The sequence below is a fragment of the Bos grunniens genome, chromosome 28, assembly GCF_055505025.1.
Source record: "Bos grunniens cultivar Pamir isolate PY7600 chromosome 28, Bosgru_T2T1.0, whole genome shotgun sequence".
Taxonomy (NCBI): Eukaryota; Metazoa; Chordata; class Mammalia; order Artiodactyla; family Bovidae; genus Bos; species Bos grunniens.
This window is the reverse complement of record NC_141192.1, coordinates 10,948,976-10,971,930: the sequence shown is the minus strand read 5'-3', so window position 1 is coordinate 10,971,930 and position 22,955 is coordinate 10,948,976. Positions and strand designations below refer to the sequence as shown.

The 22,955-nt window shown below is 42.3% G+C and overlaps 1 protein-coding gene and 1 long non-coding RNA gene across 5 annotated transcripts; one reads left to right on the top strand and one right to left on the bottom strand.

Annotated features, from left to right (window-relative positions):
• Positions 1-1,686: 1,686 nt before the first annotated feature.
• TMEM254 (transmembrane protein 254) lies at positions 1,687-11,300 on the bottom strand. Of its 4 annotated transcripts, XM_086381776.1 has the most exons (5): positions 11,180-11,300; positions 9,769-9,872; positions 9,530-9,589; positions 4,187-4,249; positions 1,687-1,935 (listed from the first exon to the last, which is right to left on the bottom strand). In XM_086381776.1, the coding sequence occupies exons 1-5, from the start codon at positions 11,285-11,287 to the stop codon at positions 1,923-1,925; spliced, it is 348 nt and encodes a 115-aa protein (XP_086237902.1). In that variant the 5' UTR covers positions 11,288-11,300; the 3' UTR covers positions 1,687-1,922. The 4 variants fall into 4 exon arrangements, with proteins under 4 accessions (XP_086237902.1, XP_086237903.1, XP_086237904.1 ...); XM_086381777.1 differs by lacking the exon at positions 4,187-4,249; XM_086381778.1 differs by lacking the exon at positions 1,687-1,935 and having other exon boundaries at positions 2,538-4,249; positions 10,821-11,300.
• Positions 10,824-13,109, top strand: LOC147342838 (uncharacterized). The gene is made up of 2 exons (XR_015156742.1): positions 10,824-11,527; positions 12,648-13,109. It is a non-coding gene; the product is annotated as an uncharacterized LOC147342838 (long non-coding RNA).
• Positions 13,110-22,955: the final 9,846 nt, after the last annotated feature.

Here is a 22,955-nt window from a genome sequence, read left to right as displayed (position 1 = left end):
CTCCTCCGTCCATGGGATTCTCCAGGCAGGAATACTGGAGTGGGTCGCCATTTCCTTCTCCAGGGGATCTTCCTGACCCTGGAATTGAACTCCGGTCTCCTGCATTGCAGGCAGACGTCTTACCATCTGAGCCACCAGGGAGGAGTGATAACCAGTATAACTCAAACCTATTCAGAAAGCTTAAGAGCCATCTTAAAATGTTTGTTGATAGAATTACAAATGCAGTATTTTGGATAAGATTTTTAAGTGTCCATTGTGTAAATCATCATAAATAAAGAGAAATGTAAAATGACAAGCACACACTCTCATTGTCTAACCCTGACAGAAAAAGGAACTATAATTTCCAATTCAGTGTGGACAAGGAGCCTTGCAGAGACAAGGGTCTCATAGATTCATATATTAATTGACTGCACTAGATTTTTTTGTTTGTAAAGAATGGAAGGAAAAATATTTATATATTTTTATAAGCCAAATTGTTCAACTAAGAGCTTTAATTAACAAGGTTCCAGCAAGGGCCCTGGCAATTCTCATGATGTGCTTGCGTTCTGTACTGTAACCTCAAAGGCAAGTTCTCCAGTGTCTCTTTGGTGCTTTCATGCCCTTCATGTAAATACATACAGGCCCCCAGATGGTAAGTTGTTTTGCTAAAGAACTTCTTTACACATCTGGAATATAACCTCAAGATTTGTTTTAAAATCATGGCTTATAAAATATGTTTGGACTTGGATTGCCTGGAGTCATAAACACGTTGAATATAGGGAACAGTGTTAGTTTATAAATGTGGCCTGTTTTTAAGTTGTGAGGTTGTGCAGCAAAAACAGAAATGAGTGAACAGCCTTTGGCACATACCAGCCAAACAAGCCTACAAGAGTTAAACAATCTTCATTATTCTTTAGCTGTTACTAGGAGAAGGCGATGGCACTCCACTCCAGTACTCTTGCCTGGAAAATCCCATGGATGGAGGAGCCTGGCGGGCTGCAGTCCATGGGGTTGTGAAGAGTCGGACATGACTGAGCGACTTCCCTTTCACTTTTCACTTTCATGCATTGGAGAAGGAAATGGCAACCCCCTCCAGTGTTCTTGCTTAGAGAGTCCCAGGGACGGGTGATCCTGGTGGGCTGCTGTCTATGGGGTCACAAAGAGTTGGACAAGACTGAAGTGACTTAGCAACAGCAGCAGCAGCAGCAACAAATGATTGTAACTGGACTTATCCTTCACAGAGCTTATTTACTCTGACTCCATACAGATTACACTCTGCACCTAGCTTGCTTTCCCCCCTACACTCTCCTGTGTGTGTGTGTGTGTGTGTGTGTATGTATGTTAGTCGCTCAGTTGTGTCTGACTCTTTGCGACCCCACGGACTGTAGCCGCCGCCCACCCCCCCACCCCCGCACCCCCACCACCCCCACCCCAGGCTTCTTTGTCCATGGAATTCTCCAGGCAAGAATACTGGAATGGATTGCCATTCCCTTCTCCAAATGTAAACCAGCTGCTCCTAAGTTGCTTCAGTCGTGTCTGACTCTGTGCAACCCCATAGACAGCAGCCCACCAGGCTCCTATGTCCCTGGGATTCTCCAGGCAACGATACTGGAGTGGGTTGCCATTTCCTTCTCCAACACTCTCTTGTAGCATTCTGCATTTAAGAAAAAAGGTCACGGGCCGATAACTTCAGGGAGACAAGTCCTGGTTGTTGAAGGTCATTAGTTTTGTTTTTGTTCCTTCTATTGGTCCTTTCTTGTTCTTCCAAACTCTACTTGCTGTTGGTATTTCTGGGGTTTTAGTCTATTTGCCCTCCATGGTTGCTTCCAACATGCTTGGCCTTTTCTCATCCAAACTGCACATAGGTGTTTCTCCCATATAACCACTGTGACTGCAACACAAGTCCAAGATGTCTCTATGTTTATTGTTTGCTTCACAGACTTCTAAACTCCTGGGCTGTGGGAGAGGGAGGGGAGGAACATGAGATCCAGTTAGTCTGGCCTCTGTGTGTTACTTCACCCCATAGGATGCAGCTTATGGGTCCAAAAAATCAACGACCCACAGTTTGCTATGATGTGTTCTGCTCTAAGCCATGATAATACCCCAAATAAAATTACATGTTTTATACTTTCTGCCTTTAAAAACAGTATTCCGTTTACTTGCTGCATAGACTGTATCAAACGGAATGAAACGTAATAGAAACAAAAGGAGGCCAATCCTGCAGTGAAAGGAGATGCTCATATCCACCCACGACTTGGTAGATGTGGAGGAGTTATGTGGACTATAGGCAGCTCTTGAAACATAAGCAAGGATCTTAGTTGTGGCATGGAGGATCTAGTTCTCTGACCAGGGATCGAACCTGGGCCCCCTGCATAGAGGAGGCCCATTGAGAGTGTAGAGTCTTAGACACTGGATGGCCAGGGAAATCCCCTGCATTTTGTTTTCAGTGGAAAAACAAACAAAACCCTGTTACAAATAGTTCCAGAATAGAGTCAGTTGGAGAAAGAGAAGTATCAAATGTGTGGGAGTGTATAAAAAACTGACATACCAGAAAAGCATTTAATTGGAGATACAATTCACATTTTATTCAGTAATCTGCTATATTATCTTTGAAACCATTAATAACACCTCAATCACAAAAGAAGCAGTGGGAAAGACCCGGATTTTTGTGCAGAAGTCACTCTCCACCAAAAGCAATTCATAGTCTACCATCTTTCATGGCTGTGGTTTTACCAGGAGCCTCTTTTTAGTGGGAAGCAGGGAGAGGGATCTGTTTCTCACAAATATTAGTTTGAAACAAATAACATGCTGTACTGTGTCATGGGAAAAAACTAAGGTCTAGTTCCTAGTGAGCCAACAAGCAAGGGGGGCCTTCAGGAAAGGAAGCTACAGTCTCCTAGAGGCCACAGCCAATAACCCTTCTGCCCCAGCCAGTTAGTAGTCATGAGATAGCCAGGTGAATGAGAGGTAGTCATTAGCTGGAGGACCATGAGCTAGACTCTAGAACAGGAACGGCTGAGTAAGTCAGAACGGGAAGGACACATCTACAGTCTGGAGAAAAGTAATTAAGAATAGGAAAGTGTGGAAAAGATACAGGTTTCCCACACTGAAGGAGACCCATAGAAAGATGGGAGTCAAGGGCAGTTCTGTGCTTTTCTCTGAGACAGGTGTACACTGTACGGGCCCTGCAGTTTTCAGATAAAAACCGGAATGCTGCTGAACTAGTGCAATGTGAAATCAGAGTAAACACTGTGTGAGGCGATGGGACAGGTGTTAGGGTTAAAAACGAAGCTGTCTCAGCTGCCGTCCTGACCTGAAAGTGGCCGTCAGACCCGCACACTACAGAACACCGTGTCGGAGGCCCCGAGTGAAAGGAGACACCACTTCCGGCTGGGAGGGCAGGAAAGGCATTCTCCAATCCTTTATTCTGGATTCCTAGCATGTCCTCTGTGTCGCTGCTCAGCCCACCCCATTCCAGGCACTTGTTTGTCTTCCTTATCTTTCTCTGTAATGTGAAATGGAAGCCTGAGAGGAGAAGATCCTGCCTCACAGGTGTCTAATAACTGTGGGTGGAATTGATGTGCTGTGGAGGCCTCACTCTATTTTGGACTAAGTGGGGAGAAAAAAATTGGAGGAAAGGAGAGCTGATAAGATGGTGGTGGTAAGGATAAGGTGTTTTAATCAGAAGGTGTGAGCAAGGGTATATCAAACTTAGTATGTGGCTTAAAGCAGGTGACAGGGAGAATGTCAGTGCAACCAAGGACTACAGGAAGGTAGCTGGGAGCACTTTGCCAAATACGTTAGTCTGTGTAATTAGAAAGCTAAAATCTTTTTCTACTATCTACTTAACTTTAACTAGAGCTGGTGAGGGAATCATGAATAACTAGAGGGCCTTAACTTTCTAGAAAGTAGGAAGATGAAGTAAACACAGCACCCCTCAAAAAAGATGAGGCTGAATATCAAAGTATAGAGAAGGCTTTTGAATGTCTTCTTTTCTCCCCCTAGGAACTTTATATGCTATATTTTCTCTCTCTTTTTAATTCATTAATTAATTAAAAAAATGTTTTTAAACTGAAGTATAGTTGGTTAAAAATATTATATTAGTTTCAAGTGTACAATAAAGTGACAAGTTTTTTTTGGATATCTTCTTTAAGTTTGTTTTTGGTGTTTTGGTCTAAAAGCAATCAAGTAATAGAGAGATGCCAACCCAAAAAGGAACGTCTGTAGGAACCAGAGCAGTTGGGTCCAAGTATTCGTGATGCCTTTAGACCTAAAAAGAGAAAAGAGAAAAATCTATCCACCAGAATCTTAGTGTTATGGTTTCACAGGAGTCATTTTAAAAAAAATGTATTACTTCTACCTACTTTCATTGCATTTATTTTGCACTTTCCTCCCACTTCTTAACTTGAATTGTTAGTTCATTTACTTTAGTTTTTCTTATGCATTTAGGAGGATACACTCCTCCCTGAGAAAGTCTGGCTACTGCCTAGGGGATGATATTATGAAACTATTTCTCACATGATTTGATGAGCATATAGGGTTAAAAATCACTGGGATGGCTTCAAAGCAAGTGTTTTAAAGACAGATTAGATGTAAATCCTAGCTTGGGCTCCCCTGGTGGCTCAGTGCTGCCAGTGCAGGAGACCCAGGTTCTATCCCTGGGTTGAGAGGATCCCCTGAAGAAGGAAATGGACACCCACTCCAGTATTCTTGCCTGGAAAATCCCCTGGACAGAGGAGCCTAGCGGGCTACCATCTGTGGAGTCGCAAAAAGAGTAGGACATGATTTAGCAACTAGACAACAAAAAACAAATCCTAGCTTGGCCAACTACCAGCATGACCTTGGGCAAGACACTCACTCACTCTCAGTTTCCTCATCTGAAAAAACAGGAATAATAGTGTTTATCTCACCTTGAGATAAGTTACACAAAGTGGTTAGTAAAGGGCCTGGCACATGGAAATAATGAATACTGTTTATACACCCATTCAAACTAAACTGCTTAACACCAAGGTCAAAAGAAAATGGCCCAGTTCAAGTGACTGACTTGTGACAGTTTCATCTTTATATAAATAAGTCTCATATATATATATTTTTTAAATGTAAAAACAATATAATTTTCAATACTAACAGATTAAAGGGAAAAAAATTGTATGATCATAAAAAATGCAGAAAAAGCATTTGATAAATTCAACATCCACTCTTAATACAAGTTCTTAGAAAACTTAGAGAACAGAACTTTAATCTGATAGAGAAGATCTATACAATATACAACTCTAGAAAAAACATGAGGCAGAGTGTTGAAAGTTTACAAGGCCAGGATGCCTACTATTACCACTTCAGGTTGACAATGAACTGGGTTACTGAGAGGGTAACAGGCAGAAAGGCCAGGGGTCTCCAAACAGAGGAAATAGGCTACAAGTGTCAGACATTTTTTTATCTCTCTCTTAAATGGTCAGGAAACAAACTACTAGTGTTATATTTTTCCCCCTTCTCCATACAAATTTAAAAAGAGGTTTCTCTTAAAATTCTGTGTTGCTGTGACCACACCTGGTTCCACCTAAACTTAACTTTTCTCAAACTTTGAGCTAACCAATGCGTTTTTCTGATGGAAATGTTTGTCTTAAGGTATGTTAATGAACTATGTATTTACCTTAGACTCTGTCTTTCTTTAAGTCGGTTCTGCTTAAGACTCAGAACTGATAGTTCACTCAGTCATGTACCGACTCTTTGCGACTCTGTGGACTGCTGCACGCCAGGCCTCCCTGTCCATCACCAACTCCCACAGTTTATTCAAACTCATGTCCATTGAGTCGGTGATGCCATCCAACTATCTCATCCTTGGTGGTCCCTTCTCCCCCTGCCTTCAATCTTTCCCAGCATCAGGGTCTTTTCAAATGAGTCAGTTCTTTGCATCAGGTGGCCAAAGTATTGGAGTTTCAGGTTCAACATCAGTCCTTCCAATGTATTCAGGACTGATTTCCTTTAGATGGACTGGCTGGATCTCCTTGCTGTAGAAGGGACTCTCAAGAGTCTTCTCCAACACCACAGTTCAACAGCATCAATTCTTCAGCACTCAGCTTTCTTTATAGTCTCACATTTATACATGACTACTGGAAAAACCATAGCTTTGACTAGATGGACCTTTGTTGGCAAAGTAATGTCTCTGCTTTTTAATATGCTGTCTAGGTTGGTCATAGCTTTTCTTCCAAGGAGCAAGGGTCTTTTAATTTCATGGCTGCAATCACCATCTGCAGTGATTTTGGAGCCCCCCAAAATAAAGTCTTTCACTGTTTCCACTGGTTCCCCATCTATTTGCCATGAAGTGATGGGACCAGATGAAAAAGTGAGCTTAAAACTCAACATTCAGAAACCTAAGATCATGGCATCTGGTTCCATAACAGATAAGGGCTCAACAAACCTGTATGTTTTACTCATATATTGTTCTCCTAATCTATATTAATGAAACTATCTATATATTTACTTGGAAACCTGTCTTTCTTCAAGATTCATGTCAATCGTTTTATGGCCTGGGATGACTCACCTGGTGCCAATGTTATATAAAAATGCATGTTATGGGTGAGGGCCTGGTGCCACTGAATTTTGAGACATCTCCCTTCTCTAATTAACAGCTTGCTAATAGGTATATAACTTACTGCTAAAGGCTAGCAGGGGGGCACTCTTTCTGCCTCCTTCTGATGTCTATATCAGAAGCTTTCTCTCTTTTATACTTTAACAAAACTTTATTACACAAAAATAAAGCCTCTGAGCGAGCAAGGCTTATCACTGGCCCCAGATTGAATTCCTCTCCTCCGGAAGCCAAGAATCCTGGCATCTCTTCACTGTTCAGCAACAACCTTTCATTACTAGCTAGTGCAGTGAAGGAAACTTAAATAAAAGGTATATGGAGTTGAAAGGAAGAAATAAAACTGTCTATTTCTATAGGCAACCAGGTACCTAGAAAATGTAAAGGGATCTTTTAAATCATTAATGATGAATAATTAGATGAACAGATAAACTATTAGAACTAAAAAATGAATTTACCAAGGTCACTGTGTATGAGGTCAGTAGATAAGCATCAACTATATTCATAGATTCTACCACCAAACAATAAAAAGGTGAAATATATATCACAGTGGGCCAGGACATACAAGAAATTCATTCACACAGAATTATTTATAATAGTTTAGAAAAGCTCGAGGTTTAAAAGTCCATCAGAAGGAAGATTAGTTAAATACATTAGGACACATCTATATAATAATATGTACTAATGAAATGAATGAGTTCAATTTACAGGCATAGACATGGGAAAATAGGCATATATGACAACAGAAAAATTATAGAAGAGTTTGTGTCTATATGTATATATATATGGCAGCTATAAAGTCAAACATCCAGTCCAATCTAATGTCTAGTTAAATGGAATTCATCAATTCCTTTCTATTGTTGGACAGTGGAATTTGGGGTTGAGGGCTACAAATGTTCTGCATGTCTTCATGATTTTTTTTTAATTGGAGGAAAACTGCTTTATTCTGCCTTACAACAACACATTTAGTGATTCTTTCATTTAAATGTATTCATTCATTCATAAAAGGAATATTCATTCTGATTTACAGTGACCAATGATACATTGCAACATGTTACTCCATAAATAAATGATTTCAGGAACATGAGAACAGTGCTCTAACCTCTCTATGCCTGTTCTCCCACTTCCTCTCAAAGAACTGGAGAGCTGGATGTTCAATTTGAGTCTTTTTGTTTTCATTAGAGGCTTCATATGCCAATTGCAAAATAGGTGTCATGTACTCCAACACTGTAATTTGGAGGGCTGGACTGCACACCTCCAAGCTGAGCTGTCATTGAGAAGTGAAGAGGCTTTCAGAAAGAGGTACTGGTGCTGTGGCACCTCCTATCACAAGTCAGCCTGACAAGCAGCTTCAAAAGAACCATTCAGAGAGCCTGACCAGAGTCCCCTGCGACTTGCGGGAGGGTTAACATCTGACTCACAAGTTTAAATACCAGTAGAGCTGCCTGATAGGATACATGGCTGTGCAGGAAACAGCACACACCTACAGATTTATCCCAATGGAGGGATAAGGAAGCTGTCATCCTGAGCCTTACAGGTCTTGTGGAAGGGCACTGGTGTGCATGGGCTTAAAAGCAACCCTGCCCCAGAGGCCTAACTAAAGGGCAGAAGAAACCTAAATAAGAGGAAAACATCATCAACCCAAAGGGGAAACTGCAAATGACATGCTGACTAAGGTTGAAGGAACCATCAGGGGAACTGTGGAAGGGAGATCCCTGGTGATGAGCGGTTTCTCAAAAACCCACCAGGGACCCTTTGGAGAGAAAGAATCAACAATGGGTGTGTAACTGCCACATCACCCAGTTGCCTGATCACAAGGCAGATCATGCCCTGCTTCCTTTACATATACTTCCGGCACCCCAAGGGAGAGTGAAGACGTTGATTACACCCTCTTCCCCATGGCAGCCTGCCGAGCCTTGGCTGAAGAACAGATGTACTGAATCTGATGAAAGTTCATAGTTTTAATAACTTTGTAACTTGACTGGACAACCTATGGACCTGCTTTAGATTTGATCCAGGGCTATGGTGGGAGGCAGACAATAATCCACAGGGGACTGGAGAGAGGTAAAAAAATAAAGCTGCTTTATGCTCCTCTCCTAGAAAGTCCAGCTCATTTAATAAAACAGAAGGTGGAGTAACATAATATATTTAAGTCAGTTAGCAGTTGTCTGGCATAGTGTGCACCCAAGAAATATTAATTATATTTATTATTAAAACATAATAAAGTATCTTATTTTCCACTTTTAGAAGTAGTACCACAAAAACAGAGGTGGTAATTAATCTTGAGCCAAAGAAAAAAAACTCAATTGTAAAGCAGTCTGGCATTACTATAACCATTTACTTTCAGTGTATGCTTACATAAAGTCCAAATGTAAAGAGAAGTTTTTTGTAGTTTTCTCACATTTATTATTTACACTGGCATTTGCTGAGTAGGGCCTAGTCATAGGACTTTTAGCTTTCATTGCATCCCAGAATCATCTACAGAACTTGAAAAAAAATAACACATTCCTGTGCCTGAAGCAAGGCCTACCAGATTAGGATCTCTGGGTCTGGAAACCAAACAAGTGAATTTTAAGAAAGCTCTTCAGGTAATTCAGTTGCAAAACTAGGGGTTGAGAATCATTGGGCTAGGTCAGTACAGCTCTTTTTCAAATTAGAAGGCAACCTGCTAATCTTTCCTTCTAGTTGGGGCTACAGGGAGATTTTTGGAAAAAAAAGAAAAAAAAATTTCTAAATTAAGTGACTAAATAATTGACTCATTAATATAAATGAAATGAATTCATTCATTAACTATTTACTGAGTACTCCCTCTGAGTAATGAGTGAGGCTCAGTATTAGGTGTGGGACTTCAACTCTATCCTGAGAGTGTTCTCAGCCTACAAGCGCATGAATTATTCAAATGTGGCTACTCTTCACTTATGTGAGATACCAAGTGAAAAGCAACAGAGATCTGTTAAAAACACTTACTTGCACAATACAATGGCATACAAGGACTCTCCCACGTGAATCATCCAGGCAAGCCAATACCTGAAACAGAAGTCAGCCTCGTTTAAGGTGATGGTCCTCTGCTGATGAGCTCTAACAGAAAAACCTCCAAAAGAAAAGTGCTTTCATATGAACGAGCACCACTTTTAGAAGGCAACCATGGGCCTTCCAGGGAGACTGAAACTGTGGGGTCCACATCCCATTTCTGGAGCTCTACTTACCAAGCATGCACGAGGGTGTGATGATGCTTCAGCAAGTACTGAGTGAAGGGGCCCAGGGGTCCCAGGCTCTGATAAGGAATACTCTCAGGCCAGAAGATCACCCACTGAAAGAGAACCAGAGTGCTTTTAGATCACTTCAATGTATTTTTAACCAACGCTATGAAATAATCCTGATTCTGCAAGAACAAACAACAGACCAAAGCAACTCTGAACCAAGCCATACGGGCTTCAATTCTTGAATTCTATTTTCTAAAAGCCATTTCAGTGGAAGATTTCTGCTAAGGAAACTATGTGGTTATCAGATTTAGTACCCAGATTAGCTGACTTCTGTTCTTACTGAATTCCACAATGTAGTACTCCGCAACCCACCGTTTTGGGTATCTTCTTGTGGCTCAGCTGGTAAAGAATCCGCCTGCAATGCGGGAGACCTGGGTTCAATCCCTGGGTTGGGAAGATCCCCTGGAGAAGGGAAAGGCTACCCACTCCAGTATTCTGGCCTGGAGAATTCCATGGACTGTATAGTCCATGGGGTCGCAAAGACTCAGACACGACTGAGCAACTTTCACTTTCACTGTATTCTTTAAATGAATTCTGTCTCTCAAAAAAAAGTTGTTGCTTATCTCAGTAGAGATTGTCTTCTTGATTTTACATCTATGTCATAATATGCACATCCTCTTTATCCTTTCTTACCACTTAAATTCTACCCAACCTTTAGGTTTATCCCCATTTTCCAAGCAATTCCAACTGCCTCAGACATTCTGCTTTGGAAGCCCTATCTTGTCTTGGCAGGTTTAGAACTGTCAACTTGGCCTCTTTCTCCTCTAGTTCTACTCAGACCTGAACAAGTCCTACTAACCTTGGAGACGCAAAGGCAGGAACATTTCCAAGCGAAAACCTGACAAGCCCACTGAACTTCAGCTTACGCCAATTACCTAGGCAACCGCCAGCCGCGCAAGCGCAAGACCTCCCTCCTTCCCCCTCCCCAGTGCCCCTGGCTCTACGGGAGCCCGGCGGGCCAAAACAGAAGCGCCGCGCCGTACTACACACCTTACCCCGAAATATCCCAGCACCAGGACCGTGACCAGCGAGGGCAGGGGTCTGGCTACACGGAAGTAGGAGGCAGCAGCCCCGCCAGCCTCCGACTTCGCCACCATTTTGAAAGATCTAGTTACTTAGTCATGGGGTAGGGAGGGAAAGCGTGGGCAGCTGGTTTCTCAAGATCTCAACACAGGCGAAAGGCGTAGACAGACGAGTGCGCCTGCGTTTTCTTCCCGGGTCTAGTCCCCTGGCTCAGAGCGCCCGAGAGCCGCGATTGCGCCTGCGACCACTCCACGGCTCCAGGTGGAATCTTGCACCTCCAGGCAGCACTCCAGCCCCTCGCCTCGCCTTCCTCGGGGCCCGCTGTCCTTACCGTGTAATAGCCAAAAGAGAGAATGATGATAGTAACCCAGAACAGACTACTCCTCTGGAAGTAAGCCTCATCTCCTCTTGCCTTCCCCATCGCTGCAGCGCACATCATGGGATGCCTGGCTGGCCACCGGCAGTTCATGGGGGAGATAAAGGCAAGGCTGGGGCGGGACCACGGCAAAAGCTCCTCCCTTCTCTCCCCTAAGAGAGAAGAGTCTGTGGCCTTGAAACTTGGAAAGAGTCCCCATCCACTCTGGCCTGGTGGGCTGGTCATCATCTTGCAGGGGAGACCCCCCCCCCCCCACCTTCTCTGGGTTTCCGGAGCTTAAGATAATGGTGTTGAAATAGAATGGTGCGTTATGTTTCTGATAACTATAGGTCTGTTAGGTCTGTTTTTTTTTTTTTTTTATATATACTTTTTATTTTGTATTGGGGTGTATATAGCTGAGTAACAATGTTGTGATACTTTCAAGTGTTCTCTAAGTCTGTGAGTTTCATTCTGTTTTGTAAGTTCATTTGTATCATTTCTTTTTAGATTCCACATATAAGTGATGTCCAGTGATATTTTTCCCTCTTTGACTTACTTCACTCAGTATGGCAATCTGTAAGGCCATCCATGTTGCTGCACATGGCATTATTTCATTCTTTTTAATGACTCAATGACATTCCACTGTATGTATGTACATCTTCATCCTTCCTCTGTCGATAGACATTTAGATTGCTTCCACGTCTTGGGTGTTGCAAATGGTGCTGCAGTGAACACTGGGGTGTGTGTATCCTTTTGGATCATGTTTTTCTCCAGATACATGCTGGAGTGGGACTGAATCATATGGTAGCTCTAGTTGTAGGTTTTTTCAAGGAACCTCCATACTGTTCGTCATAGTGGCTGTACCAATTTACATCCCCTCCAACATTGTGGGAGGGTTCCCTTCTCTCTCCACCCTCACCAGCATTTATTGTTTGTGGATTTTTGATGATTGCCATTCTGGCTAGTGTGAGGTGATATCTCATTGTAGTTTTGATTTTCATTTCTCTAATAATTAATTAGCCATGTTGAACATTTTTTCATGTGCCTCTTGGCCAACTGTGTCTCTTATTTGGAGAAATGTCTATTTAGGTCTTCTGTCTGCTGTCTGTAAATTTTGGATACTAATCCCCTGTTGGTCACATCATTTGCAAATATTTTCTCCCAATCTGTAGGTTGTCTTTTCATTTTGTTTATTGTTTCCTTTGTTATGCAGAAGTTTTTCAGTAGGTCGCATTTGTTTGTTTTTATTTCCGTTACTCTAGGAGATGGATTGAGAAAGATATTGCTGCAATTTGTGTCAGAGTGTTCTGCCTTTGTTTTCCTGTAGAAGTTTTATAGTGCCTGGTCTCACATTTAGGTCTTTAATCCATTTTGAGCTTATTTTTGTGTATGGTGTTCAAGAATGATCTGATTTTTTTTTTTTTTTTTACATGTAACTGTCCAGGTTTCTCAGCACCATTTGTTGAAGAGACTGTCTTTCCAACGTTGCGTGGTCTTGCCTCTTTTGTTACTATAGGTGCATGGGTTTATTTGTGGGCTCTGTATCCTATTCATTATGGGGCTAATTTTTGAACTTAAGCTCTACTGTACTCTGTGGGAAATGTAAAAAGTTAATAATAAATGGAAACGACAATTAAATAGACTTGGGATGCTGACAGGGGGCACTCTCACACCTTGTGAGGCTGGCAGAGGCTGATAGGAAGACCAATCTTCTTTCCTGGCAAGGACTCAGCCAAAGAAAACCCATGGATTCTGTTTTCTACAGCCTTCCCAACATCCTTTTCTTCTTCAAAGTGTTCTTCCCTTTGGTGGGGTGGCGGGAGCTTGTGTTGTTGTTCACATGATTGCAGACCCCAAATTGTAATTCTCTGCTGATCCTGGAATAAATCTCTTTCCTGGAGAAATATACCGCAGTCTAATTTGTTTTGGATCGACAGAAATAATGCTCTTCCTCTTCATTACTAAAGATGTATGGATCCATATGGCACAGAACTTATGAGCAATGTTGGTGGACAGATAGAAAGTGAAAGTGAAAAGGTAGCTTGCTGCTGCTGCTGCTGCTAAGTCACTTCAGTCGTGTCTGACTCTGTGTGACCCCATAGATGGCAGCCTACCAGGCTCCACCATCCCTGGGATTCTTCAGGCAATAACACTGGAGTGGGTTGCCATTTCCTTCTCCAATGCATGAAAGTGAAAATGTGAAAGTGAAGTCACTCAGTTGTGCCCGATTCTTAGCAACCCCATAGACTGCAGCCCACAAGGCTCCTCCATCCATGGGATTTTCAAGGCAAGAGTACTAGGGTGGGGTGCCATTGCCTTCTCCGGAAAAGGTAGCTTAGTTGTGTCCAACTCTTCGCAACCCCATGGAATTCTCTAGGCCAGAATCCTGGAATGGGTAGCTATTCCCTAGAATCCTGGAGTGGATAGCTATTTCCTTCTCCAGGGGAATCTTCGCAAGCCAGGGACTGAACCCAGGTCTCCTGCATTGGAGGCGGATACTTCACCAGCTGAGTCACCAGGGAAGCCCAAGAATATTGGAGTGGGTAGCCTATCCCTTTTCCAGCAGATCTTCCTGACCCCTGAATCGAACTGGGGTCTCCTGCATTGCAGGCGAATTCTTTACTAGCTGAGCTACCAGGGAAACTGAGTTTAAGTCCTGGCTCTGCCATTAACATTTTGTGTAAGCTTGTTGTTCAGTCACTAAGTCGTGTACAACTCTTTGCGACCCCATAGACTGCAGTGAAGGAGGAAACAGACAGAACAGGCTCCATCTTGAAAGCAGGGCTCCATCTTGGGCTGGACTATGGACTTTGAGCTATATGCCCAGATCTATGGGAATGGCATACCAACTGGAAAACCAGACCCCCGCCCCCTGCCCCCCGGCCGATGGAACAGCCCCAGAGCTCGTACCTAGACTCTCCATCGCCTAAAGGAATACCCTAATTATCTGTGTAACTGAATAGAATCATAAATTCTATTATTATTATTAGGGTATGACCACAGGCCTATTGATAATTGTCCACTGTTAACTACCTAGGCTTAAGGCATATGAATCATGGGTTAACTTTGATTGTATCTTTCTTTTCCTTTGTTCAGGCTAGTTTCAGGGAATGTGGGGAGGTGGGTTTGGGCACGTATACTTAGGTTATATAAGGTTTTCACAAAAACTGGTCGAGGTCCTTGGCTAAGAGGAGACTCTGCCTTGGGCCTGCTGGTGTAATAAATTGCACTCCACTATCTGCATTGTCCTTCTGAGTGAGTTTGTTTCCTGAAATACGTGGCTACAACAGCAGCACTCCAGGCTTCCCTGTCCTTCACTATCTCCTGGAATTTGCTCAAACTCATGTCCACTGAGGTGGCGATGCCATCCAACAATTTCATTCTCTGTTGTCCCCTTCTCCTCCTGCTCTCAGTCATTCCCAGCATCAGGGTCTTTTCCAAGCTGAGACTATTATCTAACCCATTTGTGCCTTAGTTTTTTTATCTGTAAAGTAGGGACATATTGATTCCTACCTCAGAGATGTGGATGAATTAAATGTCAGAACTTGTAATAAAAGCACTGTAAAACAATATGTTGCCCATCATCCAGCTGTACAAGGATCACTGCAGTTGCTGACCTAAAAGGAATTGAGGATGAAGAACAGGATGATCCACTTAGTGCTTTGAGGAAACAGGCAAAACAGGCCATTAGATAATTAGATATATTTCTGGGAAAAAGCCTTTGACTGTGTGGATCACAATAAACTGTGGAAAATTCTGAAAGAGATGGGAATACCAGACCACCTGACCTACCTCTTGAGAAACCTATATGCAGGTCAGGAAGCAACAGTTAGAACTGGACATGGAACAACAGATTGGTTCCAAATAGGAAAAGGAGTACATCAAGGCTGTATATTGTCACCCTGCTTATTTAACTTCTATGCAGAGTACATCATGAGAAACACTGGGCTGGAAGAAGCACAAGCTGGAATCAAGATTTCAGGGAGAAATGTCAATAACCTCAGATATGCAGATGACACCACCCTCATGGCAGAAAGTGAAGAGGAACTAAAGAGCCTCTTGATGAAAGTGAAAGAGGAGAGTGAAAAAGTTGGCTTAAAGCTCAACATTCAGAAAACTAAGATCTTGGCATCTGGTCCCATCACTTCATGGGAAATAGATGGGGAAACAGTGGCTGACTTTATTTTTTGGGGCTCCAAAATCACTGAAGATGGTGATTGCAGCCATGAAATTAAAAGACGCTTCCTCCTTGGAAGGAAAGTTATGACCAACCTAGAGAGCATATTAAAAAGCAGAGACATTACTTTGCCAAGAAAAGTCCGTCTAGTCAAGGCTGTGGTTTTTCCAGTGGTCATGTATGGATGTGAGAGTTGGACTGTGAAGAAAGCTGAGCACTGAAGAATTGATGCTTTTGAACTGTGGTATTGGAGAAGACTCTTGAGCGTCCCTTGGACTGCAAGGAGATCCAACCAGTACGTCCTAAAGGAGATCAGTCCTAGGTGTTCATTGGAACGACTGATGCTGAGGCTGAAACTCCAATACTTTGGCCACCTCATGCGAAGAGTTGACTTATTGACCCTGATGCTGGGAGGGATTGGGGGCAGGAGAAGGGGACGACAGAGGATGAGATGGCTGGATGGCATCACCAACTTGATGGACATTAGTTTTAGTAAACTCCGGGAGTTGGTGATGGACAAGGAAGCCTGGTGTGCTGCGATTCATGGGGTCACAAAGAGATGGACACGACTGAGTGACTGAACTGAACTGAAAGCCTTTGACTGTATGGATTACAACAGACTGTGGACAATTCAAGAGATGGGAATACCAGACTACCTTATCTGCCTCTTAAGACACCTGTATGCAGGTCAAGAAGCAATAGTTAGAACTGGACATGGAACAAAGGACTGGTTCAAGACTGGGAAAGGAGTACGTCAGGGCTGTGTGTTGTTACCCTGCTTGTTTAACTTACATGCAGAGTACATCATGTGAAGTGCTGGGCTGGATGAATTGCAAGCTGGAATCAAAATTGCCCGGAGGGTATCAACAACCTCAGATATGCAGATGATACCACTCTAATGGCAGAAAGTGAGGAGGGACTAAAGAGCCTCTTGATCAGGGTGAAAAAAGACAGTGAAAAAGCTGGATTAAAACTCAACATTCAAAAAACTGACATCATGGGATCTGGTCCCATCACTTCATGGCAAATAGATGAGGGAAAGCGGAAACAGTGACAGATTTTATTTTCATGGGCTCCAAAATCACTGCAGATGTTACCGAAAGAGTTGTGTGGGTCCAGCTGCTTGCCACTCAAAAGCCAGTAGACAGGCCAGGTTGGTGGAAGGGAAAGTTTATTTCAGATGCTGGCAGCTAGGGTGGGGAGGGAGATGGACATCATTTCCCGCTTTTAATTGTAACTCCTTTCATAGGAAGTATTGATAATCGATATATTTTTCAACGTCGCCAGAATGGCTCTTTTGTCTGCCTTGATCCCATTGATGTCTCTTGGTGCTAGGTTTCCTTTTTCTTTATCAGATATCATGAACAGGCTCAGAGGTATGTTAATAGAGAAATGTTTTATAGGCCATACATTTTATCATTTATATCTAATTGTCACACAAACATTGTACATGTGCTTTAAGCAGTAAACTTAAAGCCAGTAGTGCTACACATCATGAATGGTTATGCTGTGCGAGAACTTTACTGGACGGTTTTTCCATTCAGAACATTAGGGTCAAAAATATGATTAGAAACAAAGCAGTTACTTTCCATTAGAAGTCTTCCCTGTAGCTCAAAGGGTTAAGAGTTCTCCTGGAATGCAGGAGACTATGGTTCGATTCCTGGATCAGGAAGATCCTCTGGAGAAGGGAATGGCAATCCACTCCAGTATTCTTGCCTGGAAAATCCCATGGACAGAAGAGACTGGCGGGGTCCATGGGGTCGCAAAGAGTCGGACATGACTGAGCAACTACTACTACTAGAAGTCTCTATTACCAAAATCAGATCATTATTCCAGGAGGACTTTGTTTTCTTAACAGAGGGAAAAGTTTAGTCTTGTATCAGCTTGTTCTTAACAACAAATATATATATATACCTAATTAAATTTAGTCTAATTTTAATCTTGACAACATACAAAATTCTTTTCTTAAAGTTTCTTTTTTATAAACTTTTTATCATTTTCTGGATCCAAACAAATTTATCCTGTATTTCCCTATCCAGAAACAAACAACTACAGGGCAAATTTATTATTTTTTTTCTTTAACAAAAATATCTCCATTTTCCCCCCCCCCATCTTCTCTTTGTCAACAACACATATCTTACTTATTTTACACACGGAGATGTTTTCCTTATCATTTGTAAATATTACAAGTTTTAACCTTTGAAACGAAATTAAGACACAAATGATTGAAATGGTATGCCAGTAGTATTTTTTGATTGGCAAGTTAAAGAACATATTTTACAACCTCTAAAAACATACATTTTTTAATAGCATATTTTTTTTAGTGGTACAACATGTATGTTTAATAAACCCAAACATCTTTAGTTTCCCTCCTGGTCTTACAAGAGGACAAAAGAAGGTAAATTTAGATTTATTTGATTTGTAAACACTCATTTTAGCTTGAAGTTTTACAATTAACCCAAGGCTGGTGTTCCAGGCAAAGTGGAATGTGTTTGTATTTCAAGTACTTGATAAAAGTTAACTTTAAGCTTTTTCCTAGGCATATTTTTGTTTTTTCAGGATCTGAAAAAGTGTTTCATCAAGCTAGCTTTCTCTAACTGCATATGCAAAAGGAACTGTTTTTTAAAATTTCATGTTAACCAATTTTCAAACTTAATTCCAAACTTAACCAATTAAGTTTCATCTTAACCAATTTTCTCCAGAGTCTAAAGAATATTGTTGCTATACATTGTCCAAAAAAAAAGTGTCTTTTTCATTAGTTATGATTTCATAGCTAAACTTTTTTTTAATGACTTGAACCTAAATTTCCCATTTTACATAAGGCAACAAGAGTACCAATCATACAAATGGAATACCCATTCACACACCAAACAGATCTGTCACAAACCCTCTCCTAGGGTGACTAGTACAGAGTCCCAAGCAAACACTTCCCCCAAAACAAATGGTCCTCAATGGTAGTCAGATATCAGAACCAATTGACAAAATGTTCAAATGACATTCAGTTCTCACAAATGGTCCTCAAGGGTAGGCAGATGTCATAACCAATTGGCAAGAATGCCCAAAGAGCACTTCATGCTCATAGATGGTCCTCAATGGCAGACAGACATGAGAACCAATTGGCAAAAACACCCAAATAGCAGTCAGTACTCAGAAATGGGAAGGTTGCCTATGTGCACACCAGTGGACTTACCCGGTCTTGGAGCTCGTCAGCTTGTCCCAAGTGCAAGTTTCTATTCTACCAAGGAAAAGTTGGCAGCCAGTGCCGAGCAGGGGAGAAACAGGGAAGATCCTCAAAACAAATGGTTTTGGCAGCTGCTTGGAACGTCCCCCCAAATCCCCTACTCAGGGCTAGCTAGCCATGAGAAGCAAGCTAATACATGTCATGGCCACAGCTCTCCCCTGGAAGAGTCAGGAGAGCCAGGTGCCATGAAAGCACTGGAGCCAGCAGTGGCCAGCCCCATGCTGGGAACCAAAATCTGTTACCAAAAGGTGAATGGTGGGATCCAGCTGCTCACTGCTCAGAAGCCAATAAACAGCCACGTTGGTGGAAAGGAAAGTTTGTTTTACTTCAGATGCTGGCAATATGGTGAGGAGGGTGGTGAACATCTGTCCAAAGGCCAGACCCCCCACCCCCACCCCAACAAGCAGGGAGTGAGAGCTTTTATGGACAGATTCAGGGATTGGGGGGCTACGAGCAGAAACAGTGCAGTCATCTCTAACAGTCATCTTCAAATTGATCATCAGTGGTCTTAACAGCATCATCTTGGTTGTTTTAGGTACAGTTAATTTTCAGTTCTAGGGTCCATTTGTTCCCATTTTTTTGTGGTCAGTTTTCCAAATTGTGGTAGCTCATGTCCTGGGTACAGTCTGGTCATCATGTAGTTAATTTTCCCCTCTGGGGTTCAGTATCTGTAAGACAGCTCGCAGGATATGGCTCCGAATATTATCTATAGTCCTTGAGAAGGAACTAAAGGTCCTTGACTATGCTTAATGACTGCATTATTATTGTTTGGTCTCCTTTGACTGTTTTCCTTTGTTTTCACGTATTCTTATTTCTCTGATTAAGCTTATTCTTTGATTAAAGTTTTCCATAGACAAAAGGCAGGCAGAGGACATGGTGGGGCAGGGGGAAAGATCACAGGGGTCCTGCTCCATTTCATGGACAGTGACTGCAGCCATGAAATTAAAACACACTTGCTCCTTGGAGGAACAGCCATGGCAAACCTAGACAGCATATTAAAAAGCAGAGACGTCACTCCACTCTGTCAACAAAGGTCTATATAGTCAAAGTTATGGTTTTTCTAGTAGCCATGTATGGATGTGAGAGTTGGATCATAAAGAAGGTTGAGTGTTGAAAAACTGATGCTTTCTAATAGTGCTGAAGAAGACTCTTGTCCAAGAGTCCCTTGGACAGTGAGGAAATCAAACCAGTCAGTCCTAAAGGAAATCAGTCAGTCAATGTTCATTGAAAGGACTGATGCTGAAGCTGAAGTTCCAATACTTTGGCCACCTGATTCAAAGAGCCAACTCATTGGAAAAGACTCTGCTGCTGGGAAAGATTGAGAGCAGGAGGAGAAGGGGACAACAGAGAATGAGATGGTTGGATGGCATCAATGACTCGATGGACATGAGTTTAAGCAAACTCCGAGAGATAGTAAAGGACAGGGAAGCCTGGCGTGCTGCAGTCCGCGGGGTTGCAAAGAGTTGGAAATGACTTAGTGAGTGAATAAAACAACAACAATAATTAAAAACAATTGGGGACTTCCCTGGTGGTACAGTGGATAAGAATCTGCCTGCCAATGCAGGGGGCTCTGGTTTGACCCCTCGTCTGGGAAGATTCCACATGCCTCAGAGCAACTAGAAGATAACATCCAGGCTAACCATGGAAGCAATGCAAGCCTTGTGTAAAAGATGCTGGTACCTTTGTCCCTCTGGGTCCCTACCTGACTACATGGAATGGGATTCTCTCTTGGCAGCAACTGAACTTCATGAGAAAATTGCTGTCTGCAAACCAGGAAGAGGGCTTTCCCTAGAACCCAGCAATTTTGGCATCTCAATCTTTGACTTCCAGCCTCCAAAACTCAGCCCTAGAAAACCACTACAGGAGGTATGGGGAGGAACACACAGGAGGATGGACACACTGATTCATTCAACACCAAAGAGGAGAGGCTGCTCACTTTGGAGACAGATCTGAGGATAGTTTCAAGCTTGGCTTCCATCTGACAGAGCCAATTGCTGGTGAGTGGTAGAAAAGTAACACTATCCAGGTAACTTTCAGACTGTGGTCCTGGAGAAGACTTTTGAGAGTCCTTTGGACCGCAAAGAAATCAAACCAGTCAATCCTAAAGGAAATCAGTCCTGAATATTCATTGGAAGGACTGATGCTGAAGCTGAAGTGCCAATACTTTGGCCACCTGATGTGAAGAACTGACTCATTGGAAAAGACCCTGATGCTGGGAAAGACTGAAGGCAGGAGGAGAAGGGGATGACAGAGAATGGGATGGCATCACTGACTCAATGGACATGAGTTTGCACAAACTCTGGGAGACAGTGAAGGACAGGAAAGCCTGGTGTGCTGCAGTCCATGGAGTTGCAAACAGACACAATTTACGATTGAACAACAACAGAGCAACTAAACCCATGCACTACAACTACTGAGCCTGTGTGATGCAACTACTGAAGGCCATAGACTTGAGAGCCTCGGCTCCACAAGAAGAGAAGTTACTGCAATGAGAAGCACATGTGCCACAGTGAAGAGTAGCTCCCCCACCATCGCTGCAACTAGAGAAAGCCTGAACTCAGCAATACCCAATGCAGCCAAAATAAATAAATAAATCCCAAACATTTGGTATTTGACATGTGAATCAAATACATCGATGGAAAAGAATACTAGAGAGATAGATCTGACATGTACCCAAACATTTGTGATAAAGATCATGTGCAGGCAGAAAAATATTCTCTTCTTCTCTTTTAGGTTCTTTGGCTGATCTAATAATTAAATTTATATAAAATAGGTTGTCACCCACATCAGGCCCTGAAACCTAAAGGATCGTTGCCTTAATTTATCTGTGTGTTTTAAAAGCATCTGGTATTTGACAGAGATATTTTACAGCTGTGCTTTAAGAGACAGATAGTGGTCAAGCACCCCAAACTGGCTCTGACTTGACCACAGGAATACACCTGCACAGACAAGACCTAGAGGTGTCCAGAAAATGACCTTTGGTTCATTACCATGCTAAGACTCTGCCCCATGGGGGAGATTTGTACTCTGCTAGGCACAAGTCATGCAGTGTGCAGAGAAGCATGGAAGACTGCATACTCCAGCTGCCCCTCAGCTACCCCTGGAAATCCATCCCTTTTCTGCAGCCCTGATGACATGACTACCTCCTACCCCTTCGAATTCCCTCACTGCCCTCCCTTAAGAGAGAGGTATTTTCAGAGCATGAGCTCTCCCTTCTCCGTTCCTTGATTAACAAATAAAGTTTCTCCTCTGTTATATAGAAACTGGTTTTGTTTGATAGGCATTTGTGACTGGCAAAGAAAGAGGGGTCACTGACCTGTTGGGGATTGGTGACAAGATCAACAGGATAAATAAATAAACAAAATTACACAAATTCCCATAAAGATATAAAAATCTGAAAGGGCAGTTACGTAACTGAAGCTCATGTAATATCCTGAGCAGAGAAAGGGAGCGGGGGTTTGGGGATACAAAGGTGAGGAAGGCCATTCATGGAAAACCAAGGTTGCCCTGTTAAACAAATAAGTCTCTTGGTGGAAAGCCATTTGTGGTAATAGCTCTCTTCCTGCTACAGATAGCCCTGCCAATGTGAATTTAGGCAGTTGAGGGAGAGGAACTCTTCTTGAATTTTTAAGGATCTGATTGCCTTTAGCAGAAAATAATCCTCATGTCAAGGTGGGGATTTTTTGAGGTGAGAAATTCTGCTCCCCTTCAGCACCATTTCAGATTAAAGAGGAACAAGGGAACTATTGATTGGCTATCTCTTTGGGCAAAATTATTTTAAACTCTCCCCCAACTCCAAATACAAATTTACAAATAATGCAGTATCACAAGAGCCCTTAGGCAAGTTCTGATGACTCTGTAGGATATACTGATGAGCATATGCTGATACGGCAAACCCCTCACACTTTCCAGGGTTGTGGAGAACAGAGGAGAGCAATAAAAGCAAATGTATGGAAATATGAATACAGCAGTGTGTGTCCAGAGAATTAGCAATTTATTGTTGCAAGAAACAACAGTGTAAAACTGAATAAAGGAAGGTGAGGCTGGAAGGGCAGGTAGGGTCTGATCATGAATGGCATCAAGTGTCAAACTGAGGAGTTTTTACTTGATCCCTTAGCCATGGTGAGTCAGAGATGGACTTTTTTTTTTTTTTTTTTTTACTGGAGTGAAAATGTCTGGTGTGCATTCGAGGTAAAGTTGGAAGTAGGGAAAGCAGGGAAAATGAAAGATTCATGGAGCAATATAAAGTAAATGGAGAAAAGGTTGCATCACTCACTCAAATATTCAATAGATATTTGCTAGGCCCTGGAGATACACGTGTGAATAAGACAAAT